General features: G+C 43.3%; 2 protein-coding genes across 6 annotated transcripts in view; both read right to left on the bottom strand.

The window, feature by feature from the left end:
* LMO7 (LIM domain 7) overlaps window positions 1-9,956 on the bottom strand; it is a 178,147-nt gene extending 168,191 nt beyond the window's left edge. For 3 of the 5 annotated variants that reach the window (XM_073347005.1, XM_073346996.1, XM_073346988.1), the window contains exon 1: window positions 9,110-9,399. In XM_073347005.1, the coding sequence (XP_073203106.1) occupies window positions 9,110-9,178 (69 nt within the window). In that variant the 5' untranslated portion in view covers window positions 9,179-9,399. Of the gene's footprint in view, window positions 1-9,109; window positions 9,400-9,771; window positions 9,831-9,867 lie in introns of those variants that run through there. The other 2 variants (XM_073346972.1, XM_073346981.1) reach the window with 2 other exon arrangements.
* A 1,557-nt stretch (window positions 9,957-11,513) lies between these two features.
* The window catches only part of UCHL3 (ubiquitin C-terminal hydrolase L3), a 54,322-nt gene continuing 37,946 nt past the window's right edge, over window positions 11,514-27,889 (bottom strand). Inside the window, exons 6-7 of the mRNA XM_073346958.1 lie at window positions 21,513-21,571; window positions 11,514-18,558 (exon numbers count right to left, since the gene is read on the bottom strand). Coding sequence (XP_073203059.1) covers window positions 18,475-18,558; window positions 21,513-21,571 — 143 coding nt within the window. The 3' untranslated portion in view covers window positions 11,514-18,474. The remainder of the gene's footprint in view (window positions 18,559-21,512; window positions 21,572-27,889) is intronic.

The raw sequence follows: 27,889 nt of genomic DNA, 5'->3' as shown, positions 1-27,889 counted from the left end.
GAGGCTAACATTTATTTGAGCATAAGCTTTCATGGGCTACAGCCCACTTCATCAGAACCTCTCCAGTGCATCAAAGATCTACAACTTATCCTGAAAAACGATCCCTCACTCTCACAAATCTTGGGAGATAGACCAGTCCTCGCTTTCAGACAGCCCCGCAACCTGAAGCAAATACTCACTAGCAACTACACAACGAACCACACAAGGAACCTATCCTTGCAACAAAGCCCGATGCCAACTCTGTCCACATATTTATTCAAGTGACACCATCATAGGACCTAATCACATTAGCCACGCCGTTAGAAGCTCGTTCACCTGCACATCTACCAATGTGATATATGCCATCACGTGCCAGCAATGCTCTCTGCCATGTACATTGGCCAAACCAGACTGTCTCTATGCAAAAGAATAAATGGACACAAATCTGATATCAGGAATCATAACATTCAAAAACCAGTAGGAGAACAGGTTTCAGAGGAACAGCCGTGTTAGTCTGTATTCGCAAAAAGAAAAGGAGTACTTGTGGCACCTTAGAGACTAACCAATTTATTTGAGCATGAGCTTTCGTGAGCTACAGCTCACTTCATCAGATGTTTACCGTGGAAACTGCAGCAGACTTTATATACACACAGAAATCATGAAACAATACCTCCTCCCACCCCACTGTCCTGCTGGTAATAGCTTATCTAAAGTGATCAACAGGTGGGCCATTTCCAGCACAAATCCAGGTTTTCTCACCCTCCACCCCCCCACACAAATTCACTCTCCTGCTGGTGCTAGCCCATCCAAAGTGACAACTCTTTACATAATCAAGTCGGGCTATTTCCTGCATAGATCAAGGTTTTCTCACATCCCCCCCACCCCCATACACACACAAACTCACTCTCCTGCTGGTAATAGCTCATCTAAACTGACCATTCTCCAGGTTTAAATCCAAGTTAAACCAGAACATCTGGGGGGGGGGGGGGGGTAGGAAAAAACAAGAGGAAACAGGCTACCTTGCATAATGACTTAGCCACTCCCAGTCTCTATTTAAGCCTAAATTAATAGTATCCAATTTGCAAATGAATTCCAATTCAGCAGTTTCTCGCTGGAGTCTGGATTTGAAGTTTTTTTGTTTTAAGTTTAAACTGCTGAATTGGAATTCATTTGCAAATTGGATACTATTAATTTAGGCTTAAATAGAGACTGGGAGTGGCTAAGTCATTATGCAAGGTAGCCTGTTTCCTCTTGTTTTTTCCTACCCCCCCCCCCCCCCAGATGTTCTGGTTTAACTTGGATTTAAACCTGGAGAATGGTCAGTTTAGATGAGCTATTACCAGCAGGAGAGTGAGTTTGTGTGTGTATGGGGGTGGGGGGGATGTGAGAAAACCTTGATCTATGCAGGAAATAGCCCGACTTGATTATGTAAAGAGTTGTCACTTTGGATGGGCTAGCACCAGCAGGAGAGTGAATTTGTGTGGGGGGGTGGAGGGTGAGAAAACCTGGATTTGTGCTGGAAATGGCCCACCTGTTGATCACTTTAGATAAGCTATTACCAGCAGGACAGTGGGGTGGGAGGAGGTATTGTTTCATGATTTCTGTGTGTATATAAAGTCTGCTGCAGTTTCCACGGTAAACATCTGATGAAGTGAGCTGTAGCTCACGAAAGCTCATGCTCAAATAAATTGGTTAGTCTCTAAGGTGCCACAAGTACTCCTTTTCTTTTTGCGAATACAGACTAACACGGCTGTTCCTCTGAAACCTGTCATTATGCAAGGCACTGCATTTAGCCGTATGGAGTGGAAATCTATCAACTGCATGAAGAAACTTGTACAGATACAGACAGACATCATCTTCCTTTCCAAATGCAAACAGATGGACATCGTACCAAAAGGACTGAAGGTCAAAAATCCATTACAATCTACATACCACACAGACTATGCTGACAGCTTGTGCCTCACGCTCTCAAAGAAACTGCGGAATCACCTGATCAAGATCCTCTACAGCAAACAGGGAAAGATTAAGAATGAGCTCTCAAAAATGGATACTCTCATAAAGAACCAACCTTCCACACAAACTTCCTCGTGGCTGGATTTTACTAAAACTAGACAAGCCATTTACAACGCACACTTTGCTTCTCTACAAAAGAAAAAAGACACTAAACTTTCTAAACTACTACATGCTACAAGGGGCCACAGCAATGGTTCCCTCACCCCACCTAGCAATATTGTTAACCTATCCAACTATACTCTCAGCCCAGCAGAAGCAGCTGTTCTATCTCGGGGCCTCTCCTTCTGCCCCTCCACCCCCACGAACATGATACAGTTCTGTGGTGACCTAGAATCCTATTTTCGACGTCTCCGTCTCAAGGAATATTTCCAAAATACCTCTGAACAACATACTAATCCACAGAGGTCTCCCTGCCAACACTACAGAAAGAGGGATTCTAGATGGACTCCTCCTGAAGGTCGAAACAGCAGACTGGACTTCTACATAGAGTGCTTCCGCCGACGTGCACGGGCTGAAATTGTGGAAAAGCAGCATCACTTGCCCCATAACCTCAGCCATGCGGAACGCAATGCCATCCACAGCCTCAGAAACAACTCTGACATCATAATCAAAAAGGCTGACAAAGGAGGTGCTGTTGTCATCATGAATAGGTCGGAATATGAACAAGAGGCTGCTCGGCAGCTCTCCAACACGAGTTTCTACAAGCCATTACCCTATGATCCCACTGAGAGTTACCAAAAGCAACTACAGCATTTGCTCAAGAAACTTCCTGAAAAAGCACAAGATCAAATCCGCACAGACACACCCCTGGAACCCCGACCTGGGATATTCTATCTACTACCCAAGATCCATAAACCTGGAAATCCTGGGCGCCCCATCATCTCAGGCATTGGCACCCTGACAGCAGGATTGTCTGGCTATGTAGACTCCCTCCTCAGGCCCTACGCTACCAGCACTCCCAGCTACCTTCGAGACACCACTGACTTCCTGAGGAAACTTCAATCCATCGGTGATCTTCCTGATAACACCATCCTGGCTACTATGGATGTAGAAGCCCTCTACACCAACATTCCACACAAAGATGGACTACAAGCCGTCAAGAACACTATCCCCGATAATGTCACGGCTAACCTGGTGGCTGAACTTTGTGACTTTGTCCTTACCCATAACTATTTCACATTTGGGGACAATGTATACCTTCAGATCAGCGGCACTGCTATGGGTACCCGCATGGCCCCACAGTATGCCAACATTTTTATGGCTGATTTAGAACAACGCTTCCTCAGCTCTCGTCCCCTAAAGCCCCTACTCTACTTGCGCTATATTGATGACATCTTCATCATCTGGACCCATGGAAAAGAAGCCCTTGAGGAATTCCACCATGATTTCAACAATTTCCATCCCACCACCAACCTCAGCCTGGTCCAGTCCACACAAGAGATCCACTTCCTGGACACTACAGTGCTAATAAACAATGGCCACATAAACACCACCCTATACCGTAAACCTACTGACCGCTATTCCTACCTGCATGCCTCCAGCTTTCACCCTGACCACACCACACGATCCATCGTCTACAGCCAAGCTCTGCGATACAACCGCATTTGCTCCAACCCCTCAGACAGAGACAAACACCTACAAGATCTCTGTCAAGCTTTCTTACAACTACAATACCCACCTGCAGAAGTAAAGAAACAGATTGATAGAGCCAGAAGAGTTCCCAGAAGTTACCTACTACAGGACAGGCCTAACAAAGAAAATAACAGAACGCCACTAGCCGTCACCTTCAGCCCCCAACTAAAACCCCTCCAACGCATTATTAAGGATCTACAACCTATCCTAAAGGATGACCCAACACTCTCACAAGTCTTGGGAGACAGGCCAGTCCTTGCCTACAGACAGCCCCGCAACCTGAAGCAAATACTCACCAACAACCACATACCACACAACAGAACCACTAACCCAGGAACTTATCCTTGCAACAAAGCCCGTTGCCAATTGTGCCCACATATCTATTCAGGGGACACCATCACAGGGCCTAATAACATCAGCCACACTATCAGAGGCTCGTTCACCTGCACATCCACCAATGTGATCTATGCCATCATGTGCCAGCAATGCCCCTCTGCCATGTACATTGGTCAAACTGGACAGTCTCTACGTAAAAGAATAAATGGACACAAATCAGATGTCAAGAATTATAACATTCATAAACCAGTCGGAGAACACTTCAATCTCTCTGGTCACGCAATCACAGACATGAAGGTCGCTATCTTAAAACAAAAAAACTTCAAATCCAGACTCCAGCGAGAAACTGCTGAATTGGAATTCATTTGCAAATTGGATACTATTAATTTAGGCTTAAATAGAGACTGGGAGTGGCTAAGTCATTATGCAAGGTAGCCTGTTTCCTCTTGTTTTTTCCTACCCCCCCCCCCCCCAGATGTTCTGGTTTAACTTGGATTTAAACCTGGAGAATGGTCAGTTTAGATGAGCTATTACCAGCAGGAGAGTGAGTTTGTGTGTGTATGGGGGTGGGGGGGATGTGAGAAAACCTTGATCTATGCAGGAAATAGCCCGACTTGATTATGTAAAGAGTTGTCACTTTGGATGGGCTAGCACCAGCAGGAGAGTGAATTTGTGTGGGGGGGTGGAGGGTGAGAAAACCTGGATTTGTGCTGGAAATGGCCCACCTGTTGATCACTTTAGATAAGCTATTACCAGCAGGACAGTGGGGTGGGAGGAGGTATTGTTTCATGATTTCTGTGTGTATATAAAGTCTGCTGCAGTTTCCACGGTAAACATCTGATGAAGTGAGCTGTAGCTCACGAAAGCTCATGCTCAAATAAATTGGTTAGTCTCTAAGGTGCCACAAGTACTCCTTTTCTAGTAGGAGAACACTTCATCCTCTCTGGCCACTCAGTAAAAGATTTAAGGGTGGCAATTTTGTAACAGAAAAGCTTCAAAAACAGACTCCAAGGAGAAACTGCTGAGCTTGAATTAATATGCAAACTAGATACCATTAACTTGGGTTTGAATAGAGACTGGGAGTGGCTGGGTCATTACACATATTGAATCTATTTCCCCATGTTAAGTATCCTCACACCTTCTTGTCAACTGTCTAAATGGGCCATCTTGATTATCACTACAAAAGTTTTTTCTCCTGCTGATAATAGCTCATATTAATTAATTAGCCTTACAGTTGCTATGGCTACTTCTACCTTTTCATGTTCTCTGTATGTGTGTGTGTGTATATCTATCTGTCTTCTTACTATATGTTCCATTCTGTGCATCCGATGAAGTGGGCTGTAGCCCACAAAAGCTTATCCTCAAATAAATGCGTTAGTCTCTAAGGTGCCACAAGTACTCCTGTTCTTTTTGCGGATACAGACTAACGAGGCTGCTACTCTGAAACCTGTCAAATAAAACAGTAGTTTTATAAGACAGTTGATATCTCCACTGCTTTACCTGCATGTATTTTAATGGAGTCATTAGCAATCCGAAACCACCCTTCCTTCTGAAATCTTTGAGGGGCAGACCAAAGGTTCACTTCCTATCCTTACCCCTGACATTACCATCTATGGTGGTAAGTAGATATCTTTTTCCACCCAGATTCATTAGAAAGAGTCCTTAGGTTGTGGAGAGGGGTAGTCTACTCACACATCTTGAAGCAGTGGGGAAGGAAAGAGTTCTAAGCTTGCAATTATCAAACTCAGTCCTATCCTTTGATTCCTCTTAGACTATCCTTACAGTAGCAGGCATCTCAGGAACCATACTGAGTTCAACAGGAGAAGTAGACCTATTCAGGTTATTTCCTAGTTAGAAGAGAGGAAGGATGGTCTTGTGGTTAAAACTCAGGATGTTAAGAGAGCAGAGTTCTACTCTATTCCCGGTTTTGCCATAGGCTTGCTGTGTGACCTTGTCCTTAGGAAGGGATACCTCTACCCCATCAGAATAATATTTTGAAGACGGCATTTCTCACATCAGGAATTAATGCTAACTGTGATTGGCTCTCACCTACCCAACCAAGATGCGAAATGAAAACCAAGCTTTGTATAGTCTTGACTGGCAATGGCTGTTATTGTATAGATTTGGGGGACTCCAGAGGTCTCAGCTGTAATGGTCTATAAACCTAATGCTCTACTGTGCTCCGGTTTAGGAAATTGTTTGCATAAGGATGCCTGGAAGTGGTTTTCATTTTGTGCTCATACAAACTATTCTCTGCCACTGAGAAAATTAGGAAGCTCCAAAAACATCTACCTTTCTGAAAATGGTCAGTCAATCTCCTGCTGGAATATTGAATTCTGTGCTCATCAAAAAATTTTTTGGAAAGTGGAACTGTGTCCAGATTTCATTGAAGATTGCTCTTGGTGAAATATATATGTCCTTTACTGACAAGGCCTGCATTCTAAATGAATGTACTGTTACACAGTGTTCAAAAGTAACCTCTTCCCCTTACTAGCATTAGCACTACTGATTACCTTAAACTCCTTTCCTTTCGTCTTCTCATCTTGTAAAAAGATTATGCCAAAAGTAGAAGTACTGAAATCTCAGCTAACGGAGGACTCACCGCAAAGGGCAATAAACTGCAGTTTACAAAAAAGTTTTCTTTTTTTAAGAGATACACAAAGTAGCTAGTGTTTGTATCCTTTCATCTTCCTCCAGTGTTAGAAGGTTTTGCTTTGCAAAGTGAAAAAATGCCTCAAGCAAGCATTTCTAACAAAGAAACTAGGTTTAAACTGCAAGAAAATTGTTAATCTAAAAATGTAGGCAAGATTTTCAAAAATAGAAGCCTAACTAGAGGCTCCTGGATACATATTTGTGAACCTGCCTGATTTTCAGAAATTCAGAGCACTCAACAGCATCTGCTGAGGTTGATCTATTTTTAAATGTTACTTTCTAATAGATTTATGTTGCTGTATTTCACTAGGATGCACAGAGTAACAAATGTTTACTGTTAACTTAACCAAATGCAACAAGTTTCAGATCTAAGGTCTTGTCTACACAGTGCAGCAGTACACACTAGATGTGTGTGAATTCTAACATGCACCAACATGTTGCATGCTAACTGACCAGTGTAACTGGCCTGCTGGTGCACACTAAAGTTCCCTAGTGTGTGTTAACATAATACTGTAATCTTTTTGAAAGTTTATCTCATCAGAAAACTTTACCGGGCCAATATCTAAGAGAAAAGTTAATTGATATAGCCAAAGTTACTCATACCAAATGACTTCTGTGTATTTTTTATAACTGGATTTAATTAAAAACAACACATAGCAAGAGAGACTATAATTGGTTTAAAGCAAAGCTTGAATTTCAAAGTAAACACATTTAAATTTACATTTGCCCCGAACATAAAAGGATTTTTTATTTTTTAAACAGGTTATAATAAAGGTATTGAAAACATTTTATATTTTAAAATCTGAATGTTATCCAGGCAGGTCAGATTACTAAATGCTAAAGAATAAATTAATAAAGAATTCGATAATTCAGAAACAAAGCATATTTATATTACATCACACAAGCTAAACAGAAGTTTAAAGCTCTGTTTTTACACTATGCAAGAAGTACCAAATACTTTACACTTGCTACTCCTCTCTGTTTGGTATTATCAGTAGAAGAGAAAACTTTTTTTGATTGGTATGACCAGCCAAAGTTAAATGGAATTTTTTTTAAAAAAAAGTTAGGTTTTCAAATATGTTTTTGTTCAAGTGAGTTAATGTCATTAAGTATAAACTGCACTGACCTTAAAATAACTATTCTTAAAGCGGGAGTACAAAAGTGCCATTTACTTGCCATATCCTGAGTTGATAATCCTCTAAAATCCCTGCACAGTTTTTAGGCACAAGGATGTCATCAATTTGCAAACAGGAAAGAGAGAATCCTGAATCCAGGATTTGACAAGTAAGCAAAGGAAAAAATTAAAAGGTGTTTCCTTGACTATTTAGTTTTAAAAACCAAGTATTTTGAAGCATGTGTACAGTCAAAAAATAAGTTGCTATATACACTTTAAAAAAATAAGAGTTCTTTATAAACGTACAAAATGATTGAAGTTGGAGCCAGAGTATTAGTCTGTCTAAAATTTACAGAAATGCACTAAAGTTAGTGTACTCATCTTAAACAGTAACTTGACTTGAACACATACCATGCAATTGTATGTCAGGGATAAACTACACCAATCACATTACTCGCTGTAATTCACACTAGCAATAGGCACACTCTAGGTCACCCGCTGAACAACCATCCCTTTACATGCTGTTCTGTACAGTGACCACAGCCACAAGCTACAAAAGTTCTGGTATCCGTCTACACATAAACAAGTTATATCAACCAAGAATCAGAGTTCACAACTCACACAGATACAGGTTACCCATAATTTCCAGAAGACTATGGGGGTGATTAGATCAAGCTGTCCCAGGAAAAGAACTAAAAAAAGTCATCACAAAATTGTAAATGGTAATTACAGGGGTAAAGCCCTGGTATCCTTTAACGGAAGGGTTTATTTTTGTTTTTAAGTTATGAAGCACGAAAGCTTTTAATAACACATTCTACACATAATGAACTGCAGCTATTCATGAAGTTAGAAAGTTTGTAAACAAGTCTCTTGCAGGCCAAGCTCCCCTCAACTACCCGCTAAAACAAATTAAAAAAAATAAACTTCGGTTTACAGCGTAGCTTTTCTTCAATTACTTGCTCTGAACTCGCAGCCCTCACAAACCAAGTGGGGCAGACAACCTCCGTGCTGCCCACAGATGCAGCCTTCTCCCCCTCGCCCAGGCTTTGAGCTCATCAGATTCCCTGCTAAAATAATGCGGACCCTATCGTTTCCTTTGAAACGCCCCAGACAGCATCAGTGGAAAACAAACATAAACCGTGTGGAAAGGCTGGGAGCAGGATAACTTCACCTTGAAGAGCAGGGAGCATTTCTTTCTCCAGCAGTCAGAGATGGACAAACACTAAGGTTTACAAGCACCTAAGCTCCATCAGCGCTGGACGCCCCCTTATCAGCGAAGGGAAGTCCCCAGGTCTGTGGGGAAATGTTTAGCAGCTGGTGGACAAGACTCAAGCTATAAAGCAAAGCAGTCAGTCAAGACAATTTTTAAAAAAATCCTCTCACCTCCACCCATCTCTGAGCTTCAGCAAAAGCTACATCGCAGCTGCCCTCAGCATCCTCTCTCCCCTCCATGGCTGGGAAGCAAGAGAAAAGGGGTGGGGAAGCGAGAGGTCAGTGGACAACCCCCAGCAACGCCGCCGCTCCGGTGGGACTGGAGCAGGAGACAGCCGCCGGCGCTCCGCGAGGGCTTTTGAACGCTCCGGGCAGCTCCTCCCCGCCCCCTCCCCGGGAGTCTGGGAAGGCTCCGAAAACCACAAGAATCTGAAGAAGCCGCTGTCTCGAGACCAAATCCGAGTCACCCCAGTAAGGGGCGGAGGAGAGGGCGGGAAGTTTGGTTGAACCTCATTTCTCCCCTTCCCCCGCCGCCCCCCCTCAAAAGCAGCAGCACCCCCAGAATGTCAGCCAGTCTCTAGCAGCTGCTTCCAGCCCCGGGGCCGCGAGCCGCCGCCTCCTGCTCCTCCTCCTCGGGGGAAGGAACCCGCTATGCCCGGGTTAGGGGTTCAGCTTCGCGTCCCCCGGGACAAGTGTCCGGAAAGGCCGGGGCTGGGACATGCCCGCCCGTGCCCCCTGCTGCAGCCTGGCTGGATGGGGGGGGGGGGGGGGCAAGGGGCTCCCCCCACAGCCGGAGCAGCGCCCCCAGCCCGCGCAGCGGCTCCGACACGCACCGGGGATAGCTCCGGACCGCTGCACCTCCCGGCGCCGCTCGCCACCCACAAATGCCGAGCGGGGTCTGGACCGCGCCCCGCCCTCGCGGCTCTTACCTGCCGCTGCTCGCCCGGGGCGACTCTCCCTCGCTGCAGCGCAGCCTGGCGGCTCCGCGCTTCACGCCCTGGCTCCAAGCGTCCCGCCCTCTCCCTCCCGGGGCGCAGCGGCCCGGCCCCACCTGGCGGCAGGTAAAAGAAGCGCCGCCGAAGGACGCGCCGGCCTCGCCTTGGCCCCTTGGTTGTGCCGCGCGCCTGCAGGTGCCCTGCAGCGCCCCCTCTCCGCGCCGCGGGCTCGCTGAGCGAAGCGAGGACGGCTCCCGAACTGGCCCGGCAAGTAGCCCTCCCCCCTCTTCAGCCGCGTGCCCAGGTGGAGAGACCCTGAGGGCGCCGCAGTTTACTGCAGGCACAGGGCTCCTCTTTCTCCTAAAGTCCTTAAAAGGAACAGCAGCTTCCCTTGTGCTGCCTGCAGAGCCACAGCACCCCGGGCGTCTTTCCTAAGAGCAGGGGTGCGCCAGTGCCTCCTTGGCCAAAAAAAAAAAAAAAAAAAGCCCACCCTCAGCCCAGGCATGTCGGGCAGGGCTCCAAAGACGGGTTACTTGTTTGGATTCCTTTCCCATTAAATGGTGCTAAGTTGTTAGCTACTGTTAAGCCCTCACCCACTCTTCCAAAAAGCCCAAAGGCAACCTCCCTAGTGCAGATGCCTAGGGCCCATGTCAATTCTCACCACTGGGAGCTAGCGTAGTGTTGTTAGGATACAGACTGCAGTGGTTATTCCTGTTGAATCTGAGAGAGTAAAGACTTTTGTGGCAGTCCAAAGGGATGGGGACCGCCTTCTGTATTGTCTCTATGTCAGTCACTCCTTGTGTTGTCTCCAAAGGCACAAGTAAAAATGCCAGAGGCAAGATTCCAGTATCCTGTGACCACCACCCCCTACGTTTCAAATGGAGGGGTTTTTCCCTTTTAGCTCTAGCGACTCTTTGAACTCCTCTAGTTAGGGTGGACACAAGGTCAGCCTTAGGGAAAATGGTGCCCTGGGCGAACTTGTATTTTGGCACTGCTGGACTCCGTTAGCACCCTCCTCCCCCATTGCCCCTGGTCCCCAAGGCTCCCCACGGCCCCATCACCTCTGGGCCCTGCTGCCTTCCCCACCCAATGTTTAATTTGAATTGAAAAAGGTGCCAGAGCTCAGCCCCAGTATAGATTAAGCACTGGCTGGGCAGCCAGAGAACAATAGCTGCTGAGCGGGCACCTGGTCTGAAGGCAACACCACCGCCAGCAGCAGCGCAGAAGTAAGGTGGCATGGTATCTAGTGTATTGCCACCTTTACTTCTGCACTGTTGCTGTGGCTTGAGGTGCCTGGTGCTTGGTCTGTGGCTCAAGGCAGGCTGCACGCTGTCACACAAGGGCTGCATCTTGCCAGAGCCCATGGCCCTCCTGCAGCCCTCGGGCCCTGAGGCACCACCTCCTCCTCCAAGGGGTGCCATTTCAAATTGAGGGGGCAACTTTGTGATTCCAGGAGCTACTTAAGCACCTGAAAACTAGTTTGTTTGTTTGTTTGTTTGTTTTTGCAAATAACAACTTAGAAATTAGCTGACTGAAGCACTGTATCTAATTCCTATAGAAAGAAAGGGAAATATACATATATACAAACACCAATTAAACCATATTTTAAATTTATATGTAAATTTAGAACAATCAGGAGATAATAAAGGATGATAGCCCAATCCCAAGCCTTGAAATATCAGTTCTGGAGCTTTAACACAGATATCAGAAACACAAATTTGATACTTTGTACATGATCTTTACTAGAGATAAATAAAATTGTCTTACTTTCTCTTCCCCACTCTCTGTTACTGCCATTATCTACTCTATTTTAATCAATTGCTTTTCACTCCACTAAAAACACTAATTTTAACATACTCAGTTAAGGATTTTTTCCCCCTTTTATTAAGAAGGGGGAATTATTTTTCTAGTTATTTTGGCATTTATGTTTACTGACCACAATCGTGTACATGACTCACTAACATTTGACTCCATCATTACTATTAGTATCAGACTTGAAACCACATTTATTTTTGTACAAATTTTAAGTTATTTTACAAATTAACTAAAAATACAATTTGAAAGTAAGCAACCCTCATCTTCTGAATGTCTAAAGTTAAGTGTTTCAAAAACTAAAATAAAATAATGAACTTTGAAAGAATAAAATTACAGAGAATATATGTGCATTGCACATTTTGAAAGGAAGTACCAAGAAGTAACAACAACAACAATACAAGAGTGCATCTGAAAGAGCTTGTGTGTTGGGGAGACTGTGTGGGGGAGACTGTGAGAGAGTGTGTGTGTGTTTTGGGGGAGTGTGTGAGTGTTGAGGAAGTGTGTGAGAGCATGCATGTGCATGAGAGAGCACGCATGTGTGAGACAGAAAGAGCATGTTTGTGAGAGTGTGTGTTGGGGAGTGTGCAAGAGAGCATATAAGTGTGTCTGTTGAGGGGAATGTGTGCATGTGAGTGTGTTGGGGGAGTGTGGGAGAGCATGCATGTGTGAGAGTGTGTGCATGTGAGAGACAGAGTGTGTGTACCTGTTCACTATGTTTTTAAGAAAGCACTCAGAGTCAGGAGCCTGAAGGCTTGTTCAGACACCAGCAGCCACTGGCAGCTCCCACTCCAGACCCAGAGAGGCAGCAGTACAGACAGGTTCTCCCCGTCCTGCCATCCAGCTCAGTGGAGACCAGGTACATGGGCAGGGGGAGGGGCACACCCCGACATCAGCCCACCCCTCAAGCCCTGCTGCTCTGCACAGCACACAGGATGCTCCCAGTGATCAGCTTGGCTGGGGGGGGGAGGGGGGGAGAACAGGAGCAACAGCTACATGGCAATGGAATGGGGGAGGAGCGGCATCCCTGTTCCAAAGGAGTCACCTGGCTGTTTGCTAGGGTGACCAGACAACAAGTGTGAAAAATCGGGACAGGGGGTGGAGGGTTTAGGAGCCTATATAAGAAAAAGACCCCCAAATCAGGACTGTCCCTATAAAATTGGGACATCTGGTCACCCTACTGTTTGTCCAACTGCCCCCCTATAGCTTGGGTTCCTTTGCCCTCTTCAGATGCTTCTGCTCGCTTGGCTGCCTCTGTAAGCCCAGCTGGCTCTTGGTGGTCAGGGGGGACTCAGGTACCAAACTCTGCACACGGCGTCCTCTGGGACACCACCCAGCTCGTCCACCCCTAAAGCCGGTCCTGAGTGGACATTTTCCATTTCTTTAATCTGTTATATTTCATACACTTAATCATTAGTGTAATGTTGTGGAGGTGAGGGTTTTAACTGTTCCTTAAAGATGCCAGTCAATTTGATATCTGGGGGCGGGAGGGGGGCTTTTTACCACTTATATTAGATAAAAGAAAAGGAGTACATCCGATGAAGTGAGCTGTAGCTCACGAAAGCTTATGCTCAAATAAATGGGTTAGTCTCTAAGGTGCCACAAGTACTCCTTTTCTTTTTGCGAATACAGACTAACACGGCTCCTACTCTGAAACCTTATATTAGATAGGATTTGAATTCTGTACTGGAGTCTGAACTGCTCATTTTATACTCACAATGATTGTGGTGCAAGTTCCAGTAGCAAGCTTCCCTACAGTCTTACTACTATGCTTCAAGCCTGACCTATAGGAATCCCTTTAAGTTATCGAAGGGAGTTAATTTGCTCAGTGTGTCTACTAAGGATATGTGTACCCTGCAATGCAAGTCAGGGGTTAGTAGGACTTGAGTCCACGGACCCTGGGCTTGAAAGCTCAGGGCTTGAGTGTCCACACTCATTGGTGAGCCTAAGGTTTAGACTTTCTGGACCGAGGCCCCACACCCATGCTCCAGTCTACATGGTAGTAAGCAGACCTGAATCAGGCCACCATATCACAGGCTTCTTAGCTCCCTCCCCAGTTGTGGCCGCTTGCTGGCCCGAGTCAGACAGAATTGTATGTAGACAGAAGGTGAGTTTGGGCTTGAGCCTGAGAAGGAGCCCAATCTTTCATTGCAGTGTAAACATATCCTCAGTGATTGGAGTCTGCTGAGACTGCCAACAGTGATACGCATCATAACGTCCATTGATCTATTTTGCCCCTGTATCTTCCTCTCTCCTGCCCATGTATTCTCCTTGCTGTTTCCTGTCCCAGTTACTCTATAATCTTTCCTCTCTTCTACCAAAATCTTCTATGTTCTGACTTTCCAGTTGTTCTTGAGTTTGGCTCTCTCTAGGGTATTGTGCTCTGGTCTCTGTGGTAACTACATACAACTGTTCTGGATAGAACTATGCCCAGAGATGTCCCTAGGCAGTTTCTCTCCTGCTCTTCTGTAGAGAGCAGGCACATTCATTTGCCACTCCAACTAGATACAGGTGTGATGACTAGATCAAACCAAACTGCTCATATCCAGTTCAGTAATTTGCAAATCTACCATCATATCAGAAACCATGTTCATCTGGGTAAAGGGGAGGTCTGTATGTAGAATGGTGGTATAATTTGAAACCCTGTATCCATTAGGAAATGTGCAATCTTTTAAGAAATCATTGTTTAAAATTTCCTGACATTTAAAATTACCTTAAAATTACATATATGCTAATTTTCACACTAAATTTTCCGTTACACTTTTTAAACAGTTTTTCTATAAGCAAAAAAGTTTAATGGGTGTTATCATTTATTCATATTTTGCCAGTGGCTGACAGAATGCTGCACATCCATCAAGGTTTTAGATTTAAAAACATCAAGAACTTAGTTGTAAACCAAGCATAAGTAGTAATCATTTAAAAGCTAGATCTTAAAGTACTGTGAATCCTCAGCTCCTATTAATCATTAACAAATAGACTAACTCATGATAGTATTGCTAGGCTGAAAGCACTAAAACTTCCTTGGATAAAAGTTTTTGCAGTATACATAAATGAAAGCCATACCAGATGTACAATATTATTGGTAAGTGTGAAAGCAATTCCAACAATTTTTACTAAAATGTGTTTGCTTGTAAAAAGCATACTTGGATTTCAATCAGTTGCATATTGAAAAAACCAAATTGCCTGCCTCAAGCTATTATGAACTTCATTCTAATATATCTGTTATGAAATCTGATTCCTTACATTCAAATCTATGATACACAAATTGGATTTTTAGCATATCTACTCATGCTTCTGTTTGACCTGCATTGGTGCAACTTCACTAAGGATAGCAAATTGTCCTAATCCACAGATCACAATTATAAATGTAATTTTGGCTGCTCCACAAAATGTATTTGATCTCTGGCTGTAAACTAGATCAGGGTTTTAGATGCACAGGGAACATTTCTCACATAGGCTTTTTTATGATGGTAACGGGAGCTGGTAGAAAATGAGGCATTGACAAATCAGGTACTTGTTTATTAATTTCCCTCATTTCAAGCTGGGTGAATAGCAAGAGGTCTGTAGTAGGAAGACAGATAATTTGCACCATGTAAACCAAGTACAAGTACCTGCATCTGTTCATTTTTTAAAAGGTTTCTTTTCTTTATCGAAATTCTCACTCAATGAAAGACCAGTTTGACAGTCTTTTGCATCAAGCTGCTTTTTATACTGCATGTTGGACACTTTCTCTTTGCTGGCAAACCAGACATGTTACCTTTGCCCATATCTTCCCAATCAACCTTTTTGGGAGAGTGCCATAGTACACTCTCCCAAGAACACTCACCACAGAACAACTGGGTTGCCATTTTAAGAGGTAAAGGCAGTTCCATCCCAGTCATCACACATTAGGAACACAGTGCAATGGCAGTTTATATATGCTGAGATTTTGAATAGTGAAAGAAGCTGGCGTTGACGCCACACTAATAGGACAAACAAAGGATCTTGAGGCAAAGGTGACTTAAAACATAGGGTAAGATTATGGTTTCAGCAACTAACAGAGAGGATACAAGGAACTTCAGGAATGAGTGGAATCAACTAGGTAATGCCATCTAGAGGTAAATCTTCTTTACCAAAAGGACTAGAATACTACCTAGCCAGAAACTTAGCTGTTTCAAGCACTAGGAACATCTTTAACCTTTGTTGCAGCAAGCAGTAAAAGGAGAACAAATGGCTCCTACACTTCACCTGTGCCACACTGAACTGAGTAGAAACAGCTTCACTCAGGCATCAGGTCAGAAACAAGATTTAGGGTCATAGCAGCAGTGGCCCCAAAATCTTAAGGGTGAAGTTGCTACAAGCAATGTGGCAGAATTTAGGGACATTCATTCATGGAACAAATTTCAACACAGAGTATTCTCTAGGTTTGCTGAAGCATCGCCAAATATTCTACACTCAGAATTTGGGCTTTCTAAAGGGAAGTTCACATGGTTGTGGTGTTTTGGTTACTGTAATATTTACAATTGTTACTGATATGTCTCTTCCAGTTACATTACATGCAACATAGTGCAAAAATTATGGTACAGGAGAAAAAAGGTACAAATATTACAGAGCTGTTGCAGGAATGGAGCTGAAAGTCCAAACTGTTTAACTTTAAACTTACCATTGGCTCTGGACAATGAAATGAGAGGTAGTAATCTATGTATCAATTCAGGTAATGTATTATCACCCACCGGAAATACGTCACACATGGTGGTTACAGAGTTGATACACCTGATAGTTCTCGGATGTGAAGCAATTTCATGGAGTAGAGGCTTTGTACAATTACAGCTAGAATCATTATGTACTTGTGCTGCGTGATGCATCCAATTGGCTGAAAGTTGAAGCTAGACAAATAAGGCACAGGTTTTTTTTTTAATGAGAGTGATTAACCATTGGAACAATTACCAAGGTTGTGGTAGATTCTGTCACTGGACATTTTTAAATCAAGATTGGATTTTTTCCTAAAAAATATGTTCTATTTCAAACATGAATTAATTCAGGGAAGTTCTATGACCTGTGTTTTGCAGGAGGTTAAACTAGTTGATCATGGTGATCCCTTCTGGCTATATAATCTAGGAATCTATAAATTGGTGCTAACAGCAAGTGAACATGGAGAAGACAATATTTTACTAAGACTGATCCTTTTAGTGTGTGTACCCCCAAGTGATAATTAAAGCAAAAGCTTGTGTCATGTTTTTCCACAGACAGCTGTACTAAATATTTAGTACAATACTATGTGCAATCAAGACAGGTTTCAAGACATTTTTAAAAGGGTACTTTTGATTTACAGCCACTACACACATTTTCTAAACACAAAAACACATTGAAATCTACAAACCCTCTAGCAATCTGCTTTTCAACTGAGTCAAATATATGTAGGAAGCTTTAAGGATGGCTGTTAAAGGATACAATATTGTATGACGCACACATAGCAACATCAAGTAGCAAACATCTACAGTTAAGGTTACCTGACACTTTACATTACAGACCCATTTTCATGGCTGAGAAACTTCAGCATTTGGACTGAAATGTTTCCACATCATGTGTCTGCTGCCTAAGACTGCCTTTTTATTTATTTATTTAGAAAGTTTCAGCTTAAAAGATTCAGACATTTTCAAGAGTGAGGTTAGGGAAAATACATCTTGACAATGTTAAAAATTGTTTTGTTGAGAAGCTCTAACAACAATTTCATGTTTTGGAACAGGGAGATGAAAGCTGGTGAGAGACAGTCACCCTATTGTCAGATGTGCCTTTTGCCATCCCTGTGAAAATTTACCAAAATCTGGACATGCTGCAAGCCTTTGAAAAAACCAAAACCTCCTCAGTTTGCATATTCTTAATAGATTTGTAAGAATTTAGCAGCTAAATTCTCCTAAATTCACACCCACACTGATCATGCTCCATCCCCGTGTGCTGACCACACTGCTCCTACACCACTCCCATAGAGCAAATGAACATGCGCCAATCTGAAGTGAGAGGTGATGAGCAGGACATTCCCTGCCATTGCTTCTCCTGACTGCTAGGGGCCACTGTGGCACCAAGCACAGGAACTGAGTGCAGGGAAACTCTCTCCCCTACGCTCTCAATGCTACCCCTGGCTGGTGCCCAGGCAGATGTGCCCAAAATTAAAAATATTAAGTTTAATTATATAATGTTAGTACTTAAACTGCCTGGATCAGAGAAAAACAGCTACGGCTACTTACTGATGGTAACTTTTTGGGAATAAGCCTCTTCAAAATCTCTTTGCATTTATAAATATTTTAATGAAAACTACTTTTTGGTTTTCTGACTGACCTGAATAAGTGCTTTAAGTGTATTAATGTTAATTTATTTTTATATTAATTTATCATTACAAAACAGTTTGAAAAACAAGGAGCCCTACATTTTACATCTCTGTTGTTGTTCATCAATGTACAGTGTAGTCCCTGAAGTGTGTCTGAATGCATACGTTCAATTCTGGTCATCTACTCTTTACTTAGTTGATGAACTGGGATAAAATATCATAGGGGAATAATTCAGAATAACTAAAAGGAAAGATGAAAGTCAACTGCATGGAAGATCTTTGGTGTGTATATGTAAGATTTTGTTTCAAAACAATTGCCTTAGGAACAAGCAACAAGATGCAGTAAAGACTAATTGAAGATTTAATCCATATATACTCACATCATCAACATGTTAGTGAAAGTATCAAAAGTCGTACATTAATATATGGCAATATTTTTGTTTTGTTTCAGTAGATTAGTGGTGCAGCTTTTCCAAATGGGATAGTTAAGCTGCAGACAGAGCAATTGCATTAAATCTTAATTCTTCTGGGTCACGTTCCATGAACTTCTTGCAAACTTCTACTGCATCCTATTTAAAAAATAAGATATGAAAACACACAATCACTACTTATTATATAAAAACACACTATTACTAAAAACAATTAAGCAATTGGCACATGAATTAAATACAGTATTGTAACTATGATTTACAGCAGTTATGTCCCTCATGATTCTTTCACTTTCTACACAAACTTTACCAGGGTGTCAAACTGAACTGGAATTAATTTCTAATCTGAGTTGACACTGTTAAATATTACTTGCTGTGCCCAACGTAAGCAAGTGTTTTGAACCTCAGGAACAAGGATGATTTATTTAGTTGTTGCATCTAACAGTATGGAACATTATGGGTTACATTTCAAAAGATGAGGCAGCTACATAATTCTTTCTGCACGTTTGCCTTTAGTAGTACTGCTGCATTCAGAAACTTTTCTCCTTCACCTGCAGATGTAACTGAACTCCTAAGCAACATCACCAGCTTTGTATGTTGGGAAACTGGAAGACTGTATATAACTCCTGTATCTAATCTAGACTGAGGGTGCACCACACAGTGCTTGTTATTTGTGTTAGAAAATATGAGGCATGTGAAGGAATAAAAAAGGAAAATATGCATTCATTTCACACACACAGTGTGTGTAATTTAAGAAAAAGTGACTTTGGCAACTTAAAGAAAGCAGCCTGTGTGTCTCCAGCCTCTTGCTTCCCCAAAGATTATGTAAAGTGACCATAAATGTTAGCTCTCTATGCGTGGTGTACTCCCGGGAGAATTCTGCACCACTGCGCAATGCAGAACTTTTCAGAAATTAACGTTGGGTGTGTGGAATTTCCTCCCCCGACAGAAATGGGCTGCAGAGATATTGGCCGCCACTAGGGGCCACTGCACCCAGCAGAGCCCAGCTCACAAATAGAAGACAAGGATGGCGAGGAGCGGGGGGGTGTGCTGGAGGATTTCCAGCAGCTGCAGTTCTCAGTACCCCCTGAAGGAAGGAGGCAGTAGTGCGCAGGAAACTGTGGGACCCAGCATCATCAGGCTGTTTCTCCATCTGGATCCCTGGGGGTCTAGGAGGGTAGGCTCTGTGAATGTCTGAAGGCTGGCCTCTAGAGGGTAGGGGATGTGAATGGGCCAGGGAGGGCCACATGGCTGGGCTCTGGGCAGAAGGGGGTGTGTCTGGCCCCTCATCTGGGCTCTGGGGGAGAGGAGGCAGAAAAGCAGGAACTGGGTTGTTGTAGAGGTTTCTTTAACTCTCTACTCCTGGGGGAATTTGTGTGTGTGTCTGTATTGTTACAGACATACTTGCTGACAGGTATTTTGAAATAAATTACCAAAATAATTGAAACTGGCATGATTATATTATGTTATTTTGACAAATAGAATATGCAGAATTGCTCAGAATTTTAATATATGTGCATAGAATTTTTAATTTTTTGAACCAGAATTCCCCCAGGAGTAATGGTGCTATCTGTTCCCCGACTGGCATTACTTGTGTGTGAGAAAAGTTTATTCTCAAACCAAATATATTCCCTTTGGATCCATTTTGCAGTCTAACAGCTCCGGGCACATTACTCCTGGGGGAATTCTGTGCCAATGCGCATAATTCATGTTGGTGCAGAATTTTTTTTCCCCCCTGGTAGAAAATGCATTCTGCCCAAGAAGTGCTACAGTACTACCTTTTACCCACCGGAGCCTGCTGTTGCGCCAGAACAGCCAGCGACTGGCAGTAACAGCTAGCTGCATTTGTCACAGCAACCTGTCCATGGAGCCAGGTTAGGAGGCCGAGAGGGGCACATGGGCTGCTGAGGGGGTGGGGGTCAGACTGGGATTCAAAAGTGCTAGTGGGGGGACAGACTGGGGCGTGGACTCAGGAGCTAGTGGGGTGACAGCATTGAGGCAGGTGTAGAATGGGCAGGGGCATAGGGGAGTGCAGGGCTACATGGGGACAGGAGAAGATGTGCCTGACTGACTGGGAGAGGCTTGGGGTCAGAGTCTGCATGGGGGGGAACTCCCCAGCTCCCTAACAATCCGTACCCCACCCAAAGAAAACTGTTCTATATTTCTCCTACCCATGCCCAACAATCCTTCAGGTTCACTCCCAGGCTTCTTCCTTCTCCCTCAGCTCCTCTATTACCACTGACTATCTGAACCCTTTACGCTGCTTCTGATAGGTGTGGGAAATACATTTCTGTACTGTATTTTAAATGAATTACTCAAAGTTCTATATTAATATGGATAGTAGGAAATCTGTTTTTCAAAAAACATTTCCTGAATCTTTCTTGTCATCTGTATTGTTTCAGACATACTTGCTGACGGGTATTTTGAAATAAATGACCAAAATAATTGAAACTGGCATGATTACATTGTTTTATTTTCACAAAATATGCAGAATTGCTCAGAATTTTAAAATACTGTGTGCAAAATTATTAATTTTGTGGTGCAGAATTCCCCCAAGGAATAGCACATTAAAGCAGCAATGAGCAAGTACGTTTAAGATAAAAGAGGTTAGAAGGGAATAGGTAGAACACAAATTGTGGGGGTTGAGAACTAGGGCAAAGACTATAAATGCTGGAAGAGAGAGAGAGTGCACCCTTTGTTAGCATGGCATCTCTCAAATTATAAAGGAAATAAAGGGAAGGAAAATAAAATACCTTCGCTCAAAAGTCCTCAGACACTGGTCATTTCAGGGCTCCCCCATCATGTATGCATGGTTTGAGAGCAACAGAAGCATAGGAACACCTCAACATGGGAGAAAAGGTAACCTGATCTATGGGTATGGTACCCTTACAAGATTTCTGCTCAAGCAGCTCTTGTCCACCATATTAAAATGTTCTGTTATACACAGAAGTAACGGCATGGGTATTCTGAAATACTACTGGCTGAGAACTAATTAGAGGCCTTTTCCTCTTATCCCTTCCCTTACCCAACTACATATCTAGGAAGTGCATAAAGTTCAAGTTGCACAAAAACTTAAAGGATTTTTCTATTCTTACCTCTAAAAAAGTGTCATCACTAGTTTGTCCATGGTTTATTGGAAAAGGTTTGCGCCCATCTGTTGGAATACAAGCAATTATACAAAATATAGTTGTAAAACGAAAACTGGAAAACTTGTAATTTTCTCAGACAAGAACATAAACCCAAAGCATTAAATAATTCCCTCCTCGTATGAGGACATGCCACAAAGATCAGCTCAGTTTTTCATAAACTTAGCATACTAATCGTAATGCCCAACTGTTCAGCACTTTCCCCTCTAAACAGAGTATTTCAATAGGAATACAGTATTATAAACAATGACAAATAATAACACTTTTTTAGTTGAACATAGATTTTTAATACACGAAAACTTTCAAATCAAGGGGTAACCTTGAGTTCTAATTATTTTGTTTCTGGTAATGTTTAAGTTCTTTGGGTTTTCCAAATAGGTCATTGGAAAAAAAAAAAGTAGTTATTTAGTGCCCCCCCCTCCAAAAAAAAATTACTTGCCTGTACAGAAACTGTTCTTCAAGATGGGCACATATACATTCCACTTCAGGTGTATATGCACACAATGCACCCCTGCTCTCTTCATGTGCTGAGTCAAGGACATAGAAGGGGCATATTTACTGCCTCCCTCTCCATTCCTTCACACTTCTGTATATATAATGTCTGAAGTAGCAGGGAAGTGGAAGGATCATGGAATGTATATGTTACTATACAACTCGAAGAACAACAGTTACTATCCAGGTAAGTAACAGTTTATTCTGTTTGGGGATTGGCCCTGCTTTGAGCAGGGGATTGGACTAGATGACCTCCTGAGGTCCCTTCCAACCCTGATATTCTAGGATTCTCCTTCACCTGATTGTGCACATACACATTCCACTTTGGATGACACATCAGCAGTTCCCTTACAGGTGACGGGACATTGGATCACCTGAAACAGAGACTGTAGCACCAACTTGCCGAAGGCTTGAGTGATGGGAATGTCTGGAAAAAGGTAGGAACAGACGGAGGGACGTTGCTCAGAAAAGCTGATGAAGTAGACTGACCTTTAGTAGAGCGAGCTATTGTCCTGAGAAGAGGAGGAGGAGGAGGAGATCTTAGGAAAGCTGCAGCACAGCTTAATGCATCAGAAACCTAATGAGAAATTTGTTTGACCCCTAACTCTCTCATTGTAGGCTACAATAAGCCTGGGAGAGAAGGTCTGAAGGACTTAGTGCAATCCAGATACAATGCTGGAGCTCTGTGAACATTTAAGGTGTGGAGCTTCTCTTCAACTTCGGAAGAGCAAGATTTTGGAAATAACACTGCAAGACGAATGGTTTGATTTCAGGTTGAAAGCTCAAACTGCTTTTGACAAACTTAGAGTATGGCTTAAGAGAAACTTTGTCTTTATGAAAAAATGTGAAAGGAAGATCAGCTAAGAGAGCATAACGTTCAAAACTCGCCTTTGCAGAAGTGACTGCTATTAGGAATGCCGTCTTCATAGACACCAGGGATAGTGAGGCTGTCATCCTGGGTTCAAAGGAAGAACCCACTAGTCTAGAGAAGACTGGGTTAAGATTCCATAATGGTACTGGATCAGACACGTGTAGATGTTGGACAAAACTTTTTAAAAAAATCTGGAAACCAGAGAGAGTGAGAAGATGGAAAACCCATCCACTGGTGGATGCAGAGCAGATACTGCTGCCAAGTGGACTCTCTCAGAACTAACTAACTGACGGGCCATAGGCCAGAGGATTTCAAGTGTAACGAACAGTCCAATACATGTGAAATCTCTCTGTAGCGGGTCAGTAAACGTTGAAATTGTGCCCAAATAGAGCACCTTCTCCACTTGCATACGTATGTCGCTCTAGTAGATTCTTTCCTGCTGCTCATTTAGACGATCTGAAGATCTCGGGAGCACAATCCCTTGTGAGCATTCAACCAAAGTTCATCCATGACATGAGGTGAAAAGATTGGAGGTGGGGATGCAGAGACTTGCCCTAGTTCTGAGACTAGGGGAAAAGTTATCAGTGATCTGACTGAAAATTGATGTAGATCCGTGAACCAATACGGGCTCGATGAGACTGTTTCCAGTCAGATTAATGCTGCTTTGTCTCTTTTCAGTTTCCTCAGGACCTTGGGAATGAGAGGAATTGGAGGAAATGCATATAGGAGATGACTTGACTGGGGAGAAGGACAGCATCTGTGATGGAATATGGGCTGCAGCCTGTCCTGGAAAAAATATCTTGCACTTGTGGTCCAGGTTGGTTGCGAACAAGTCTATTATTGGGAACTCCTGCTGGTAGAAGATCTGGAGGAGAATGTCCTTTCTGATCGACTACTTGTGTTGGTCTATGAAAACCCTGCTGAAGGAATCTGCAATTGTGTTTCTCATTCCTGGAAAGTGGAATGACTTCAGGAAGACATTTCTGATGCATAAATTCCACAGGTGGATGGCTTTCTGGCATAGCCGAGACGATCTTGCACCTCCCTGCCTGTTCAGACAAAACATGGCAGCTGTGTTGTCTGTAAAACTTGTATCGTCTGGTTGTTGATGGTGGACATAAACATCTTGCAGGCCTGATAAATAGCTCCGAGGTCCACATATTTATGTGGAGTGAGACCTCCTGGGGTGAACAGAGAGCTTGAGCTCAAAGCTGACTAAGATGGGATCCCCAGCTCTGGTAGACACATCTGTAGCCAGAGTCAGTCAGTTATGACTACAGAAAGGGAACCCCTCTGCACACTGAACTGGTGGATGGACCTGCAGACCTTGACTGACCTCATGCAGGTATGCAAGTCTGCATGTTCAGGAAATGTTGCTCAGCCAATAAACTGCTTGGTTGTAGGTGGTACAGGGACTGGGGTTTGCCAGAGGGTCTTCATCAGCTCTAGCTGGGCTTCATTAATGAGAAGGGCAACTTTTCCCTGAAAGACTTTAAAGCCCTCTGGAGAAGGGGATATCGACTCCAGGGTGATGGCTTTGTTCAAGGAAGGGGATGAAATATAGGGACAGGAAGGCACATCTAGGGGTTCCTGCACTAATTCCCCTTCCTCAATAGGATCCAGTACAGCTGACAGAGGGATGGCGGAAGGAGCCTCTCTAGAGGTTTCCTGCATGGAGACTGAGATCTCCCCTTGCTCTGTAACTCCAATGGAGGTCTAGACTCCCTTGCAGCAGGCAAAGATCTGTAGAGTCACGGAGGATACAGTACAGGAGCCTCTTTATGGGAATACCAGTCCTGTACCTTCTGCCTCATGCCCCTAGGGCAAGGTCTATGAAGTGACTATAAAGACTCTGATGGGAATACAGGCCCCTCATGCTCAGAGTCTAATGAGAAGATGTAGGACTCATCTGGAAAGGGAGGAGCATTCACCTTTGAGGTCTGACGGGGGGGGGGATTGATATCAGGGAAACCATCTGGTCAGAAAAAGCCCAACGAGGTGATTGGAATGCCAAAGTCATAACTGGTGCCAGTGGTTGGCATAAGGTACTGTAGAGAGTACGTTGGCTGAACACCACACATCAACAGTGCTGACAATGACCAAATCCAGGTGCAGCAACAGGGAGTCAGGTAATGGGACACAAAGGAGACTCTTATGGAAAGGTAGGCTTATGGAGTTGAAATCACCAAGACAGCCAGGTGCTCTTCCAGTGGAGCCAAAGGAGGACACAGCAAAGATGAAGGCACTAGTCTCAACAACTCCAGAGGAGCCAGAGTTGACAGTGACACCTCAGATGGAGCTGTGAGCATCTGTGCTTATTCAAAGGCCCCAACTCAGCACTGGAGGACTTACTGGAAGCCTTCTTGTGCAGAGAAGATCATAACATTGACTGTTTGTCCAGGTCAGAATGTTTGGATTTCTTTAAAGAGGCCATCGGGAAGAGGAAAAGTGATGCTTCTCTCCAGATTTATGCTTCAAAGTTGAAGCTGCTGGACGAGCATTTCTCATAGTTTCAGAGTCCATCATCTTGTGATGGGGGCCTGGTTCTGAGGAGGGACACAGTCTCCTTCATGAGGTGAAATTTGAGGCAGAAATTCCTGTTCTTTAGTCCTAACAAAGGACTAAAAAAGGGAAGGTGGTACAAATAGGGCATCTATCCCTCACATGCTTCTTTCCAAGACGAATTAAGCAGCTTCTGTGCCTATCCATGACAGGGATAATGGCTCTGCACATGGCACACTGCTTAAAGCTTAATTATTTTTCATAACAAAGCCCCAGACTACCTAAAATTATTACTAATTAAGTATTCTAAGGCTAACTATAAGAACTATATGCACTAAAGATTTAAAGCTGGAGAACCAAAGCAAAAACTATGAGGTGCTCCAGTTCTCACCATGGGCAGTGGGAAGGAGTTGAGAGGGTGTGGCGGACACATTCCATTTATGTTCTTGGCTCGTGCAAGAGGAGAGCAGGGGCACATGCTAGTGGTACTGCTGGTAAAAGTCTCCACATACACTTGAAGTGGAATGAATATGTGCACAGTCATTCAAAGGAGAATGCAAATTTATACTCAGACAAGTGAAACTAGGGTTTCTGGGGTGAGCACTAAAAAGGGAACTCCAAACCCACCAATTCTGAAGGGGTTAAAGGTCAAGTAATATGTAACTGAAGTATTACACTCAATTAAGAGCAGGATATATAAGTCACAGAAATACAGTAAAGTTAATACTGATAATTTAATATAGGTATGATTCACAATACTAGTTTAGCACCCTACCAGAAGAAGTGGTCTACAAAAGTTTTCAATTTTTTCTTTAACTGTATTGTGCAGAACTGGGAAACTTCTGGTTTATTGTTTATGAAAGAATGTGTGGCTCAGTTTGTATTGATACCTAGCAGGGGTGAAAGGAATTTTCTCTCTCTTCCAGTGGGGAAGATGCGACATGAGACCTTCAAAGTGGGGCAGTTTCAAAGAGTTTTATATCTATAAAATGGTATATGTATCTTTGTGAGCTAGGGATTGTATTCTGGCTCCATAGGGGTGGGCTACAGAACTTCCTGCAGAAACTAAAATCCCTGGGCGAGAATTACCACAAATCCTGAGACAGATAAGACAACTGCGTACATTGTACCATTGTACACACTGGTTTTGAGTGGGTCTAAGAGAACAAGAAAGCCAAGAAGGAAAAATGATATAGAGTCATCCTGAACTCACTCAGAATAACCCTCACTTGGATTCATGAACTGACAGACTTTAACCAAGAGGGCAAAACCCTGCTGGAAGGGTTTGAAGGACTTTGAAACGTCCTAAGGGCTCCACGTGGAGAATGGGTGATAGCTGGTAAGCTTAGCATGCCTACAGACCATTTCTTGTTTTATGACAGCAGGTCTCAAACAGGGGGTCAGGACCCCACAGGGGGTTGTGAAGTTATTACCTGGGTGGTCATGAGCTGTCAGCCTCCACCCCAAACCCCGCTTTGCCAACACCATTTATAATGGTGTTAAATATATAAAAAAGTGTTTTTAATTTATTTGGGGGGGGGGGTGTCGCACTTAGAGGCTTGCAATGTGAAAGGGGTCACCAGTAACAAAGTTTGAAAACCACTGTTTTATGATATGTTTTCTTTGTAATGCGGTGGTCTTAAGTAAATGTACTGTGCTTTGCGAAACCACTGGTAAATGTTATCATGCCCCATGGAAGAGATGAGAACTACAGGCGCTGGATTACAGTCATGCCTGCTGGGATAAGCACAGTGAATTGCTGGGGACTGTAACCTAAAACTCTGATCCTGAGGCAGAGGAACACGGGTCCCCACCCAGAGTGAGAAGTGACAGCTAAAGACCTGAGAACTAAAAGGGTGCCCTTGGGGAGACCCTGGAGGAGACACGGGTACAGTTAACCCTGCAATTGTGATGTGTAACAGTGCCCATTAAGTGTGGTATTTCTCAACATATTTACATTTGTTGCTTACTATGCAAATATTTCAAGCTATTTATGAAAAACTATGAATGTCAAAACGTGTTAAGGCATGACATTTTTCTCCACCCGCAGCATTGGCCTACTGAGCTTGCCAGGCCAAATTCTTTTTAGTTCTCAAATCATTTTTTAAAAATCTGCCATAATTTCCTTGAACTTGGCAGTACTTCTAACCTATAATTAGCCTAAAAAAAAACAAAGTAGGCTCTTATGAAATATAATATATTAAAGCATTTTTGATATTTACTTTAATGACTAACCTCTTGTACATGGCAGAAATGACTGAAGCTGCAACTTTAAGATAAAATCCTCAGCACATTCCAGAAAACAGAATTGAATGTCATTGTATTTCGCAAGCTGTGTTTTTGACTGAATTCTTAAATGCAGTTTGGCACAAAAACATTTGAATGTACCTATGAATAGCATGTTTTTGATGGAAGTGTGGGCATTTATGTTCATGTGCCACTCCATAGCTTTCTGCCTGCC

The sequence above is a fragment of the Lepidochelys kempii genome, chromosome 1, assembly GCF_965140265.1.
Source record: "Lepidochelys kempii isolate rLepKem1 chromosome 1, rLepKem1.hap2, whole genome shotgun sequence".
Taxonomy (NCBI): Eukaryota; Metazoa; Chordata; order Testudines; family Cheloniidae; genus Lepidochelys; species Lepidochelys kempii.
This window is presented reverse-complemented; position numbering and strand designations above follow the sequence as displayed.